Genomic DNA, 14,453 nt, shown 5'->3' with positions numbered 1-14,453 from the left:
GATGCCAACATGCTTTCTGTTCTCAGGACTGTGTGAGGGTTTACCAGGGGGGTGCCACAGTTTCGTTAAAAAGAAGGAAGCAAGATCCCATTCTGAGGCTTAGTGGGCCCATCATCCTGAGGGCAGCTGGGGCCCTACCTGCCCATCTGATCACCATGGACAGACCCTCCCCACATCCAGGTTGTAGTTTCAGTACTGCTTCCTCTGGGAAACCCAACCTGTCCCAGGGCTGGATTTGTTTATCGAAGGAGGAATAGTTACATAATTCCTGGAAAGTACAATATAGGAAAAAACGTCTGAAACCATTTCTTTTTCCCTTGGCAAAGTCCTCACTGTAGGTCTTTCCCTCAGGGAGAGGGAGTTATTCTCTGGGAGAGACTTCAGGTCAGTTTCTGATATTTCCTGCTGCTTTGTTGCCTCTGTTGCTAGAGACCTTGGATGCTGCTCCAGCAGATACTTGCCTCTAATGGCAAGAATCGGGTTTATTTTTGTAACGGTTCTCTCAAGTATCTGTGAAAGGTTTTATGCTGACTGGTTTCCTGGGACTGTTCAGGACTTTTCACTTGTGTGTGCCTCACTCCCTGTAGAGGTGCCCTCACATAACACTAGCCGGTGTTAATAACCGTGTACATGTGTCGTCCAGCTCCTTTGCATGCAAATTTTAGGGCCAGTTGGCCGCACTTTGGCGCACTGTTTCTCGTGAAACATAATTTAAAAAACACTGAGGGAAAAACTTACTTCATTTTAAAAATAAGACTGTCTGAAAAAGTTTCTTCCCAGTTACTTCAAAGCGTAAAAATAGTGGTGGGAAATAGGTCAATTATTTGCAGCTTAAATTGATCTGATGGTAACTCCTTGGTCATACCCAATTCAGATTGCAGTGATAATAAAAGCAGGCAAGAACTGTAAAGAATGGTTCCACCATTTATTTCCAAACAGCTTTATTGACTTAGAGGGTGTTTGGTTTTCACTACCTATAATTCCCTCCAGGAAATAGCTACATAAAATTAAGAATGTAATGGATTTTAAAAGGTTTAGAGCTGATTCTAAAAGTAACCATAGGCAGTGTGGAAAATCATGATCTCTCAAGGAAGAAAAAAATTAGGCATTCTGACAGTTCTGAATCGTAAGAAAACATTTAGACATTCTTGGTAAATTTACCCAGACTTGATATATGAAGGAAATTTCTAGAACCTGAGGCATTCCTTCAGACAAGCAAACCCTGCCATAGATTAAGTAAGCCTTTATTATCAACTATGGACTCTGAGGTTTAAAATAAAGGCAGCTTATTTCTGAGTATAGAAGAAACAGACCTAAAAGGATTTTCAAAAAAGAAATGTTTACGCTGATGCCCAAAAGCCCCCAGAACAGCAAGGTGAGTGAGGGGCTCACACTCTGAGCCTGAGGGCAGCATGTGCCAGCCCTCTGCAAGATGGTGTGTTCTCAGAGCCTGCCATCGAATGATGGGTGGGCACTCTTGTTAGGTGATGGGCAAGACAGACACCCTTTCTGCTCTGGTGGAGCTCACAGTCCAGATCGGATCACTAGCAGTGAACAAGAAACTAAAAGTAAGCTGAGCATTATGAAGGGAAAGGCAAAGGAGCAGATAAAGGGGCCCTGACCCAGTCTGGGGACCAGGGAGGGTTTTCTGGAGCAAAGCCCTGAAGGATGAATAAGCTGGATGAAGAGGTGGGAGGTGAGCATGCCAGACAAAGACAACAGCTTGTGCAAGAGCCCCGAAGTAGGGAAAAACATGTTTGTTGGAAAAACTGGCTGGAGAGTAGAGAACGAGGGGGAAGGTATTGTGAGAAGCAGCTGGAGTGGAAGGGAGGGGTGAGATCGCCTGGGGCCCAGAGACTGTGAGTGGGGAGTTGAGGCCCCGATTCCCCCTAAGAGCAGTAGGGAGCCATGGAGGGCTTGAAGCAAGGGCATGGCCAGATTGGACTTGCATTTAACACATGCCGCCTTGCCTGCAGCATGTGAGTAGCTTCAAGGAGATCAGGCTGGAGGAGGGAAGACCAGGTTGGGGACCATGCAGAAGCCCATGCTGCATCACTGTAGTTCAGAAATGGCTAGAGGGGGAGGGAAAGAAAGCCTTTTAAACACAGTTCATTTTATTTTATTTCTTATTTTTATTTTTGAGAGAGAGAGAGAGCATGTACACGTGCAAGGAGGGGGAGGAAGGGCAGAGGGAGATCTTAAGCAGAGCATGTGCTGAACGTGGAGCCTGATGTGGAGCTTGATCCCAGGACCGTGAGATTGTGACCTGAGCCAAAATCAAGAGCCGGGTGCTTAACGGACTGAGCCACCCAGGCGCCCCCAGAAACAGTTCACTTTAGAGCAGAGCCTTGGAAAGACATAAAACAGTTGTCAGCACATCCCTTACACCTGATGGAGACAAATGGCATTTCTCTGTGCTTTGACTTTGAGAATCAACATGTGCATTTGAGCTGTGGCCTACTTATAGCAGAGGTGAAAGGGCAAGCCCAGTGTTCTCTCCATCTACCCACAGAAGGCAGGTGGGATTGGACTGTCCGATGCTAGTAGTACTTCTGCTCCCAGAACATGGATCAGAGTGGCCACCACCACCCCAGGACCAAGTCCACTGGCTCACAGTTTGGGGTGACCACATTGTTATCCAGCTGTCCCCAGGTTCGCCAGCATTAAGGATAATCCTTTCCTTTAATGCCCAACTGAAAAATTTCCATTCCACATGCAGGAAATCCAGACTTTTTTGTTTTCAGTTCTCCGCCCCACGTGTTTCTAAGGATCCCCAAGGAATACTCACTTGTTCCACAGATCCATCCTGGTGGTTGCATGGTGCCTCAGCTGGCTGTCTGCTCCAAATCTCTGATCCCTCCTCCCAGCATCTCTGCCTTTCCTACCTAGTCCTTGCAGCTGGACCTATGTGGAGCCAGCCTCCTCCTTCCTCCCCTAGGGAACTACAGTTTAGGATGGATCAGGGGATGTCAGTGCCACAAAGAAAAGTTTAAGCTTGCATTCTGGAATGCCTCCTCCTGGAGCTCCTAGGCCATGCCCTTTCTCCTCTTTGCCTGATGGCCACATGCTTCAGGGCCGACCTGTTGCCCTCCCTTTCCTAGCCAAGCAGAGCCTTTGATCAAGTTACCCCTTCCTCATATTGAGGCATCCATCCTCTCTGAGGCCCAGCAGGCAGGGAAAAGCTGCCCTCTGACCCATCTCAGACATGCTTCTTAGTCAACAGAAGAATCGCAAAGACAACTACCATCCCAAATGAAGGAAAACCTTTTCCATTATTTTGCAGAATGGACAGCTGCATATTGTCTTAAAGGCAAAATTCTCTTCTGGAAGGGAGAGATTTACTTTTATAGTCTGAAGATTTGTTACCTTAAAATTCACATTTCTCTGGGACTTCACAGTCGTGTTCCATTTTTACAAAAAGCCAGGGGATGTACTAAAACCCCCATTTTGTGAGTGATAAATTTGACATATGACTTAGCCAATATCATATGCGAGGCGGATACCAAGTGCAACTCAACATCTCATGCTCTGGCTGGGTCTCCACCCAGCCTTAACTCACGCACCCTCTGTCTAGTGCCCCTATCTCCTTGGTGAGAAACAGTGCAGGAGGAAAGCATGTAGGGGAGACATTTGCTCTGCTGCCCAGAGCTGAGCACCTTGTCACCTTTGTCCCTTCTGGGACACAGGGGGGACTTGCAGTCTGCATTTCTCTGCATCAAGAAGTTGTGTCTGATCCCCAAAAGGAAGTAAGAGCATAACCCACTTTGTGCAAGAGAAAGTGTGTTTTCAGATAAGAATCCGTGTACTCATCAGGATGACTGCTTTGGTTTGACCTTTCGTGTCCAGATTTCTAATCAGAATCTCACAGTAGTAATAATGACAACTCCTTGGTTATTCTCTCCCATGTGACCGGCACTGCACTGAGCACTTGATCAGAATTATCTCATTCAATCCTCCCAATGCTCCTTCCTCTGAGGGAGGCACTATTTTTAACATTTCACAGCTGCAGAAGCCAAACAGGACTCATGTTAAAGGTCTCACCACTTTGCGGTGCCACTTCCTAACAGTGAGCGGTGCCTAACCCAGTCTGACCCAGTGCCAGGCCAGAAACCTCAGAATGTGCTGCATTTCCCTGTAAAAGGCCTTCACCCTCTGAGGAAAGCCGGACAGTGGACTGAGAAAGAATGTCTCTGGAGACCCTCCTGTGTGGAGTGGAGGCTTGCGATGGGGGACTGAGGGCCACCCCCGCCCCTGGTCAGCGAGCCCTAAGTAGGACAGAGGTTGGGGGTGGGGGAAGGTCTAGTGAGTTTCTCCATCCTCAGGACTAACCTGGTGCCTTGTACGTCTCCTTGCTGGTTTGAAGGGAGAGTTAATACAATTGACACCAAGAATCTGAAAGATTCTGAGTGGTTGATAGCTTGTAAGATGGCCCCGGTGCTCTCTGACCCCCAATATTCCTGTCCTTATTTAATCCCTTCCCCTTGAGCATGGGCAGAACATACTCACTTGTTCCTAACAAGTAGAATATGACAGAAATAATGGGACATCCATTCTGAGATCAGATTATTAAAAGACTGTGCCTTCAGTGTGAGGGGCTTGCGCTCTCTCACTCTGTCTCTTGGATCTCGTTCTGTCTTTTGGATTCTGGGGGAATCCAGCTGCCTTGTGTTTGTCAGTCCCCCCCTCAAGGGACTGAGGCCTGCCAGCCACCATGTGAGTTTGGAAACAGAAACCACCTCAGTGGAATCTTCAGATAAGACCACAACCTCAGCCCATGGCTTGACTGAGAACTTGAGACTTCTTGAGCCAGGCACCCAGCTGAGATATCCTCAACTTCCTGACCCAGGGAAGCTGTGAAGTAATAATACATAAGTAAGCTACTAAATTTTGGGGGAAATCTGTCACATAGCAATGGATAACTAACACGTCTCACAACCTTGATCACTACCCCACATTTATTACTTTGTTACCCCAACTGTAAAATGAGCACACAAAAGACTGTAAGATTGATCTCTAGAGCAGCAGGAAGTGCTAGGTCTGTCTCAGAAGCTAATTTTGAGGGGAGGAAATCCTGTAGGACAAGAGGGGGTGGTTGCCACTCTGAGAGCTAATGAATTCTTGCAGTTCTGTAAGGAAGAAGGGTGCCTGAGAAGGGCCTAGAAAGTTACCCTCAGAAAGGCTGTAGTTCCATACTCAAGTGTGTGTTGGGCTTTAGAGGATAATGTGTGTGGACTTTCAGAGGTCCAGGAATGGCTGCTCAGGAAACTGGAAGACGTCCATTCTGTGTGGCCACCCAGAAAGCTGTGCTGGGGAGGGGCCTTCAGTGCCCACTCATTCCCTTAGAAACTTTTTAGATGATAAAAGTAACATGTTGTTTGTTGTAAAACTCACACTAAAAAGAAGTCTGTGAAGTAAGAAGTGAAAATCCCGTTCTTCCTTGCCTACCCCCCAGAAGCAACCACAATTAACAGTTGGTGTGTTTGCGTCCAGACATTTTAATCCTCATATGCTAATGTATGTGCATGTGTGTATGTTGGGGGGGAAGGATGCAAATAATATTGTGCTTTTTTAACCAAGATGGGGACATTTTATTCATTTTGTTTTGCACCTTACATTTTGTTCCGTGTAAAGAGTCACAAATGTTGTTTGGTGGCGGCACATATAGAACTTCTTCCTCTGTCCAGTGGCTCCGTGGCACTCGTGGCAGGCACTTGCGTGGTTCGCTGAGTTGGGCCTGGGCGCGTGCTGGTTCATTCAGCTGTGTACCGACTGACGGGCAGGCAGGTGGCTTCTGTGCTGTCCCGCCGACTGAAAGTGTGGTGGAGAACATCTTTACCAGTGTGTCTTTACTCACCTGTGGAGTATTTCCGGAACACTGAGTGCGAGAAGAGGAATTGCTGGATGGACTATCTGTGACTTCTCTCCTGTAGCTCCTGCGGGAACGCCCTCTGAAAGGTGGCAGTTCCACTTGGCCGAGAGTGCGAGCATGCCTGTCGGCTCCACTCTCATCAGCACTAGGTCCTACTGGCCCCTTTTTATTTATGAGAAAATGTCGGGTGAAAGGTGGCATTTTGTTTTAATACACATTTCTCTACCCGCCAATCCTTTGTGCTCTTGGCAGAGAAGCTGCTCCCTGGGCTCTCCTGCACCCGAGGTCAGGCAGCCAGGCCTGCTGGCCTCCCACCCAACTGCTCGGCCACCCTCTGCTCCCACCTCTGTGTCCTGAACAGCTACGTCTGTCCTTACTCTCTCTCCTGTGTCCCCAGCACGGCCCCACGCTGTCCTGAGCAATGAAGAAGGGCTGCCTCGCTGTTGGGTCCCGCTGGAGAGGAGGCTGACAGAAATCCGTGCCCGCACACTTGTCTGGGGCTTGGTCAGCATTCTGGGCTCCAAGGAGGCTTTGTGCTGTTTCTTATTCTTTTCCCTCTTGGAGATGATGAGGGTGTTGGCCTCTGTCATCACATGGCTCCAGAAGGGAATTCTAATTCCATGCCTCTATATTACCCTTCCAGGCTCTGGACCACTGCGTCCCTAAGGGTCAGGGCAAATGTGGCTCATCCACCCTGCCCAAGGAGCTCTCTTCTCTTCTCGGGAGATGTCCCTCAGTCTCCAGAGGGTGCACATGCTGAAACGGGGGGAAGGAGCACCCCTTGACCAGCCCATAGAGCCAGATTTATCATGACCAGTGGTGAACAGGGGATGGGATAACCAGATGTCCTGTCCACCTGGGAGCCGCCACACGTGGAAGTGCTTTGGGCCGCAGAGAGGACAGGGGTTATCTGTGTCTGGGTTCTCCTGTGTGGGTGGACCTGCCCCAGGCTGCCCCGTGTTAGGAGAGACGGGGATACTTGAATGTCTCGGTGATGGTTGGTACCAAGGCATTGTGTCCACAAGTGGCAGAATCCAAGATTAGGTCAGGGTCAGGCTTGCCTCTGGATCTGAGAGACACTATGTAAGGAAGCTCCAGGCCTGAAGGCATGGACATGGCAGACGGGGACCCAGCTACCAGATGATGCGGCCCAGGGCTTGGACCAGGCAGAATTGGCACACAGGGTGACACTGGGACTGCCAAAGGGTGGGGCTGAGTCAGTCAGTTGGAGGACAAGTGGAAGCAAGACGGGGACAGCCCAGCCTTTAGCCCTGGCCAAGCCCTGGTAAACAGCCCTGGCTTCCTGACATCTGGGGACCTACTGTCCATCCAGTTACTTCCGCGCACATGGGCTGGCGGGCTGGCATACATAACTGCTGCTGTGGGCAGGAGGCCACCACGCTTCTCAGATGTGTAGGGGTTGATCACAGGGTGAGAAGGGGGCCTTGGTGGTTTCATTCTGCCCTTGCGGACAGTGATCCAATGCTGCAGAAGCAGGAGTGCAAATCCTGGCCTTTAGAGGCTAAAGCTCAGGCTGCGTGTTCTCGGGCAAGTCACTTACATCTCCGAGCCCTGATTTCTATTCTGTCAAAGGGAGTATAACTAGAAGACCCACCTCATAGGTCTGTTACGAGATTTAAGGAGACACGCATGGTGCCTGGCACACAGACGGCACCCCATAGATGGTAGATGGCATGAGTGTAATCCAGAGCAAAATACTGCCAGGAAGACTCCAGCAGTGGGGACCTTGTTGCCACCTATTGAGACTATTGAGAAACTCGGTGAATCCAGGAAGGGCAGGAAGAGCCCATCTGGGCCTAGCCAGGTGTCCCATTTAGTGACCCAGCAGGGCCTGGAGGGTTGGGTGTGCTTTGTGGGGTAGAGCAGGAGTGGGGCGGTGGGGGCGGGGGGGAGGTGCTGAGGAATAGACACCATCTAACGGGTCGTGGGACAGAATCCACCCAGCCAGCAAAATGCGGTCTCTGAGAGGAGGGGAATGAACAGCAGCTGAAGTACAGTGTAGACACCTTCTTGGATATAGATCCAGGCTGAGACTCCTCCTAGGAACCTGGGAACCACCCCCACCTGCCCCCCACAGCACTGAACTCCAGCAGCAGTGTTCATTCCAACCAGAGTTGATAGGATTGAAGTGGACACCTGGCCCGAGTGGGCCAGCCGGAGCCTCTGGCCGGGAGTGAGCACTGGAAGGGAGGGTGCTTGTAAGTCTTTGTTGGCACTGAGACCAGGAGGACATGTGAGCTCAGGAATTCCATGCTGGGAAAAGCAGATGGATGCACAATGAGAAACAGAGAGACCTGCAAGCGAGGGAAAAGGAAAAGAAGGGGGAAAATCTGGGAAAGCTCCTGCCTTGCCTCTTGAAGGCTTTCCAGGCAATTTCTGGGTCCTGGCCCTCGTGAGGCCCAGCTGCGTCCCTGCTCATGGACTCTGGGAGATACCTCGTGTCCTTATGTAACCAGCTTATTAAATGAGCTGGACTCAGTCAGGTGTAAGAAGAAACCAACTTAATTTTTTCCCCGGTGTCCTTTCCAGCCTGCCCTGTGGACTAGCTCTTCTCCCAGTCGATGCTGAAAGCTTAGCAAGGCTTTTTGTCTTTCTGCCGTTAGGCATGAAAAAGCTGCATCTGTTCTAACCACCCGGTTACTGCAGACAGCCCGGCGTAGCAATCAGAGGTCTGGACTTGTGAAGCCCGACCAGACTCAGCGGCCTGGGGTGAGGGAGGGCCCACAGTCAGCGCTGTCACTGGACCCTGCAGCCCTCCTGCCTCCTGCATGCCCACCAAGGTTTGTCAGCCTTGGGGTTGGACCAGGGGAGAGGAAAAAAGGGGGGGGTCAAGGCCCATCTTATGTGGCCCATCCAGTCGTCATTCAGAGCTCGTGCCCTGTCGGTATACCAGATGCTCAGGCACCTGTGCTCTTCGGTGGCGGCTGCTGCTGGACAGGTTCCCTTCTGGGCACCTTGGACTCAGCCGCTGTGATGGTGATACTCCACCTCCACCTCACCACTTATGGCTCCTTCCTTGGCTCCTGGGCCCCCCTGCACCGCCCTCCACACCCCCCCCCCCCCAGGCTGCCCTCCACTTCCTAGGAGGCCATATCCTTGCCTCCGCAGTGTCCCTCTGTGGGCCTGGCATCTGCTCCGGTCTGCTCTCATTTCTCTCTGCCACAGACCTGGGGACTCGAGCCATGAATCTGCTGATAGTGCCAGTGCTGGCCCTTGCCACTCCTTTGGAACAGTCCCTCGAAGTCCCTCTCCCTTGATTTAGGATGAGGGAGAGCACCCACCTGTCCTGTGGTGGTGGTGGCCAGGGAGCATATCGTAAGGACCCCTCATTCCCCCCTACCCCGGCATATTTTTTCTGCACTTCTTACACAGGCTACAGATGGGCAGTCCTCTAATGTAGAATCCGTTTGGGGCCACCCTCCCATAGGGATGGTCCTGCACCCTGCTCTAGAATATGGGACACTTGGCAGCTTTTATTTTGCCCTTAGCTTTGGTGTCTCAGATAAAACCGAGGCAGAAAGAGTGCTTTTTTAACATTTTGCTACACTTAAGACATCCCCTTTTTGTTTATTCCAGTTGTCTGCTTTTGTCTTGCTATAACCCAGTCTTTACAAGATTGCATATAACAGACGAAGTGGTCTCCGGAGATTAGGGAGGACCTTGGAGCTCCCAAAAGGCATCTGTAGATTACGAGCATCCTAGACTCCCATGACCGTTGTTTTCAGTAGTTCAAAGGTGTCTTTTTCAGTCTTGCTCAAATTGGCAAGATTTGGGGGAGGGGGTCCTGCTCAGTGTCACTTGCTTGGAGAACATCACTGTCTTCCTGCCTTGTTGCCCACATAAGCCCAGCAGGTCAGTGGCCCCCAGCGACCAAGGTTTTGGCCCAAACTGGAATGTGGGGGCTTGCCTGGGGTAGGAGAAAGTCTGGGTTTCTCTGACTTCCTTGAGGTCTGTGGGTGCATTCACCATGGAGACCTTAGTGACAGTAGCACTCCTATGACTGCAGGCCTTAAAAGGCCCCTGGCTGGGATGGGAGAGAAGGGAGTGGTGTTGGTCTGAGTTGAGCAGACTTCAGGGTGCCAGTGGAGCCACACACCAGACACTAAGGCGCATTGCACTTGAGCCCCCCGCCCCCCTCCATTCTCTTCTTGGATGCTGTTGGTCAAACCCCCATTTTACACCAAGGAGAGCTAGTTCCACACGTCTGATGGGTTTATTCCTTCCTCTCCTTCCATATAGCCGGGGTGTGGTTTAATTCAGGTTCGGGTTTTGGGGTGGGGGTTGGGAGAAACAGCTGGTATCATGGCCTGCTTTTGTTTGGGTCCCAACTAGTTTAGAAAAAGCGTTGCTCCACATTGTCCAGCATGGCTTTCCAGAACTCTTTGCTTTGGGTTTGGATCCAAGACCAGTGACCAGTAAGGCGGGATGGACCCTGTTTTCCTTTATTATCAATCCTTATGTCCTGGACACAGCACTCGAGGTGTGTGAGGAGGCCTGGCTGTGATGTGGGCCAAGGTCGAGATATTCTCACCAAATAGCACACAACAGCTGATGACCCCAACAACCAACTAGAGGTTTGGTAGAGGGAAGTTGAGAACTCTTACTTAGTGCCTGACACCCAGCACCTTCTGGATTAACTGCTGCTAGAGCATTCTTACCAGCAATCTGACTGTGAGCCTCATTTTCTCCTCTCCTGTGAAGTGAGAACAGTCCCTTCTTCACAGGGCTGCTGTGAAGGTTACATAAGAAAACAGGAAGTCCAATTCCAAGCACACAGTAGGGCTGTAATAAACATCTGTCTCTCCCCAACTGCATCTTTGCTAAAAACAGCTCTCATGTGGCAGTATTACTTGGCCACTGAGAACAGGAATTGCTGGGTCCAAAGGTATAAGTGTTTTTCAGTTTTGATGCATACATATATCCATATTTGGTACCCACATTGCCAAGTTGCTCTTCAAATATATTGAATCAATTTGTACTTGCATACACAGAGTACCTATTTCTCCACTTGTCAACATGGAGATTTTTTTCATCTTTACCAATCTGATAGGCACCACGTGATGGTTTGTGCTTGGTTTAATGTCCCTCTCTGGTTATTACTGAGGTTGGTACCTTTTCTTGTTTACTGGCCATTTGTGTTCTAATGAGTTTGTATACTTTACAAAGTTTTCTATCACAGCATTTGTATCTTTCTTCTTAATTTGAGAGTTCTTAGATAGCGTGAATATTAATCCCATATTTTTCTTGTTTGATATTTGCCTTCAGTCTCAGTCATGTTTTATTTTTCAGAGGGCAGAAGATTTGGGGTTTTCTTTAGTCATATCCCTTAGTCTTTTCCTTTTTGGTTTTGGGGTTTTCCTGTTATGCCTAGAGATGACTTCCCAGCCCGCAGATTTGTTTTTCTGGCAGCTAGTATGGAAGTTGGATTGGAATGAGGGAGACAGAGGCGCAGGGCTCCTGGTCTTTGGGGAACCTGTTGTAGTAGTTGAGGGGAGAGGAGACACAAAGGCAGAGAAGAGGGCTTCCGTGGACGGATGGATGGATTGGCCTTGGCAAGGCAGCGGGAAAAGTCCTTGTTTTTGACCTGAGCAATTGACAAATGGTGCCTTTTGTTGAAGTGGGACCAGACCTGGGGGAAGGCGTTTCAGGGGTTGGTTGCACTGTCTAGGAGGTGCTTCTAGGACGTTCAGTGGACACATTGAGGACATGGCTGGATGTAAGGAGGTGAAGCCCCAGAGAGCCTTCAGGGTGCTGTTTTGGGACTCCTGATGGTGTAGGTGGAAACCAAAGATAGGGAGAGTGTGATTTAAGTGATTTTGGTGTATGTCCCTGATGCTGACTCTATTCCTGGTTTTACTCAAAAAGGCTCTGATATAGGAGGTCCCAGGAAGCATCCTAAAACAATAACACACAGTGTAGATACGTCCAAATAGCACTGATGGCTTTTATTGCAGATTTGTGTCATTACAAGGATAATCTGGGAATATATTAAAAAAAAAACCCTCCCTTTTATATACACAAAACATGCTACATGGTACACTTTGTGAGAACGCTGAGGTAATAGGCACACACCCAGACATGGACAGTACCAAACGTTCCAACATCTCGCACACCCCCATTCACGCGCCCACCGGGGCAGTCTCACCTTCTTGACTCATCTCTTGCTCCCTGCTTGGCAAGAGTCCCGGCAGTACTGAGTCTGACACTTCATGGCCAACAGGACTCAGAAGGCCACACGCTGCAGCGCACCAGCCACAAGGTCCAGGGAATAGCTCCTGGCTATTCAGGAGCTCATGAGAAGCGGCCAGTTGTCATTTTTGTGGCACCTGTTCTCCAGAGAAGTGTCATTTGGGGACGAGATGTGGACTCTAGTCGGCCTGAGAGCATGGGACCTTTGGTCTGTAGCCATTCGGGGGCCCCAACGATCGGGTGATGACTTCTTTTCAGTTGAATATCTCCTGGGCAAGGTAGGTTATTATTTCTGTGACGGTTAAAATGACTTGAAGGCTAAAGTGTGAATGGAACATACAAAACTGCGAATACATTATCTATGTGGCCGGGAGTTAGCTGTCGGGCCTGGCCTTCCCTTTCCTGACCAGAAACCTGGAGCCCACACTGTTTTCTACTCAGAGGCTAAGGAATCTTGCCTGGAAAGAAAGGATGAAATGACAGAAAAGGTAAGGAGTGGGTAGGAAGGTGTACAGAAGAGCAGAGAAGGTACCTGGAACCGCAGTGAGTGGCCAAGGACTGACACACAGAAGATACTTCCTGAATGGTGTTGGATGAAGGAGTAGGTGGATGGATGGATAGTTGGATGGATGGATGGATGGCTGGCTAGATGCATGATGGATGGTGGAAAAGTCCTGAGAACGTAGGGAAGTCTAGAAGTGGAGAGGGAGGGGGATTTTGAAATTTGATCAGGTGCCGAAAAGGGTTCTTTAAGGGAAGGAGGGAGCCCCCAGGTGAGTGAATAGTGTGTAGACACTCCTGAAAGAATCCCGGCACGTGGACACCAAGGATTATTCTTTGAATTGGAACTACACAGTCTGTGATTGGCTCTTAGGCTCAAGGAGCACAACGAATGCAACGCTTTTCTCCTAAGAGCAAAGCTGTTGGTAACAACGTCAACATCTGAGAATTGAATGTATGTGTTTTTAGGTATATAACCAAACCTATATATGTATCTAGATATAGTACCCGTGGTATATATCTAAGTGCATATATATGTGGTATACACACACGTGCATAAGGTCGGCTCACACACGTGTATTATGAAGGTATTGTGCAGTCGTGTTTTGTTACTGGGATTTAATTTCCTTGAAGAAGGATTTGTCTGTAGTCCTGTGCTGTGTGGAAGCCTGAGGGGATCTCTGATAGGAAGAAAAGCAACAGGGACAGAGAATACTGTGTCGATTCCATTCCATTATCTGCTGCAGTGACTTGGGAAAACAGAATCCAGTGGCCCCATCCTCCCGGCCCCCTGGTGAGCTGATGGGGAGTTGCTCCTGGTGCTGGGGCAGTGTGGCCGGGACAGGCTCCTGGCGACGGCCACGAGAGGTCAGGAGGGGACCCCACTGACTTAGTGGAAGGTGTTGGGGTTGGGCCGAATCATCATCACCACTTTCTTGAGCGAGTAAGAGCCTCCTCGGAACTCAGCCCAGTAGACTCCGTCCTGGTAGCGGCTCCGGTAATGGCCCCCGCGGTACCAGACCCCATTGAGGTTGGAATGGGCACAGGCATTATACCACCAGCCTCCTTTCTGGTAGTGGGCACAGTTTCCTGCAGGAGACAAGGGAAGAGGCAGTTTTATCTGAGTCCATCATTTGCTTGGGGACTTTAGCGGGGCCCTCTCTGGTTGGGGGTGGGGCATTTGGAACAGGAATGCTTGAGAGGTGGGCTGGGCTTCAGGTTTGCTCTAACCTCTGAGGCTCGGCCTTGTGACCTGCAACTCGCAGAGCCACTGAACTGTCCTAAGCATGGTGCCTCCCCCATAGGACTGCTATGGGGATGGAAGGAGGGCACAAGGTTAAGCAGTTAGCCCAGGGCATGTGCCGGGGGGGGGGGGGGGAAGCGCCTGGGGGGGTTTGGATAGGAAGCAGAATAATCTGGGGTGGGCGGGGGAGAGACCACCGGGTTCTTAGGCATTTTTTAAGAGTTGCAACTGTTGGATCAAGAGTTTTTATAGAATGACAAAGGAAGTGTTTAAGATGAAATGCTCCTCTATTCCTCCCAGCCTGTATCCCAGCCAAATATTTTTTTATGATTTTACAAAAGAAAGATATTTTCATAAAACTTTTGGCACTATCACATCAGGCTGGATTTTGCTGCCAAGGACAAGCAGTTCGGAACACCAGTAAAAGTGTGGGCAAGGTGCAAGCAGGCATGCAGGGACATTGGCCTTCTCCGGAAGGATGAGGAAGAGGAGCCTCTGGCTGCTTGGGCTGCTCTTAGTTAAAAGAGGGGGTGCCCAGTTTCCTGAGCAGGCCTGGGAAAGGGACCCCCCACTCAGGGAAAGGCTGCCCCAAGCAGGCTTGGGGGTTGGGGCCCAATGGAGCTGATGGCC

General features: G+C 49.9%; 2 protein-coding genes across 8 annotated transcripts in view; one reads left to right on the top strand and one right to left on the bottom strand.

Moving 5' to 3' along the window:
* Positions 1–14,453, top strand: part of RALGPS1 (Ral GEF with PH domain and SH3 binding motif 1) — a 227,364-nt gene that overhangs the window by 79,807 nt on the left and 133,104 nt on the right. The window lies entirely within an intron of this gene.
* The window catches only part of ANGPTL2 (angiopoietin like 2), a 35,144-nt gene continuing 32,501 nt past the window's right edge, over positions 11,811–14,453 (bottom strand). The window contains exon 5 of the mRNA XM_027614321.1: positions 11,811–13,669. Within this exon, the coding sequence (XP_027470122.1) occupies positions 13,470–13,669 (200 nt within the window). The 3' untranslated portion in view covers positions 11,811–13,469. The remainder of the gene's footprint in view (positions 13,670–14,453) is intronic.

Source organism: Zalophus californianus, chromosome 13, assembly GCF_009762305.2.
Source record: "Zalophus californianus isolate mZalCal1 chromosome 13, mZalCal1.pri.v2, whole genome shotgun sequence".
Lineage (NCBI taxonomy): Eukaryota > Metazoa > Chordata > Mammalia > Carnivora > Otariidae > Zalophus > Zalophus californianus.
This window is presented reverse-complemented; position numbering and strand designations above follow the sequence as displayed.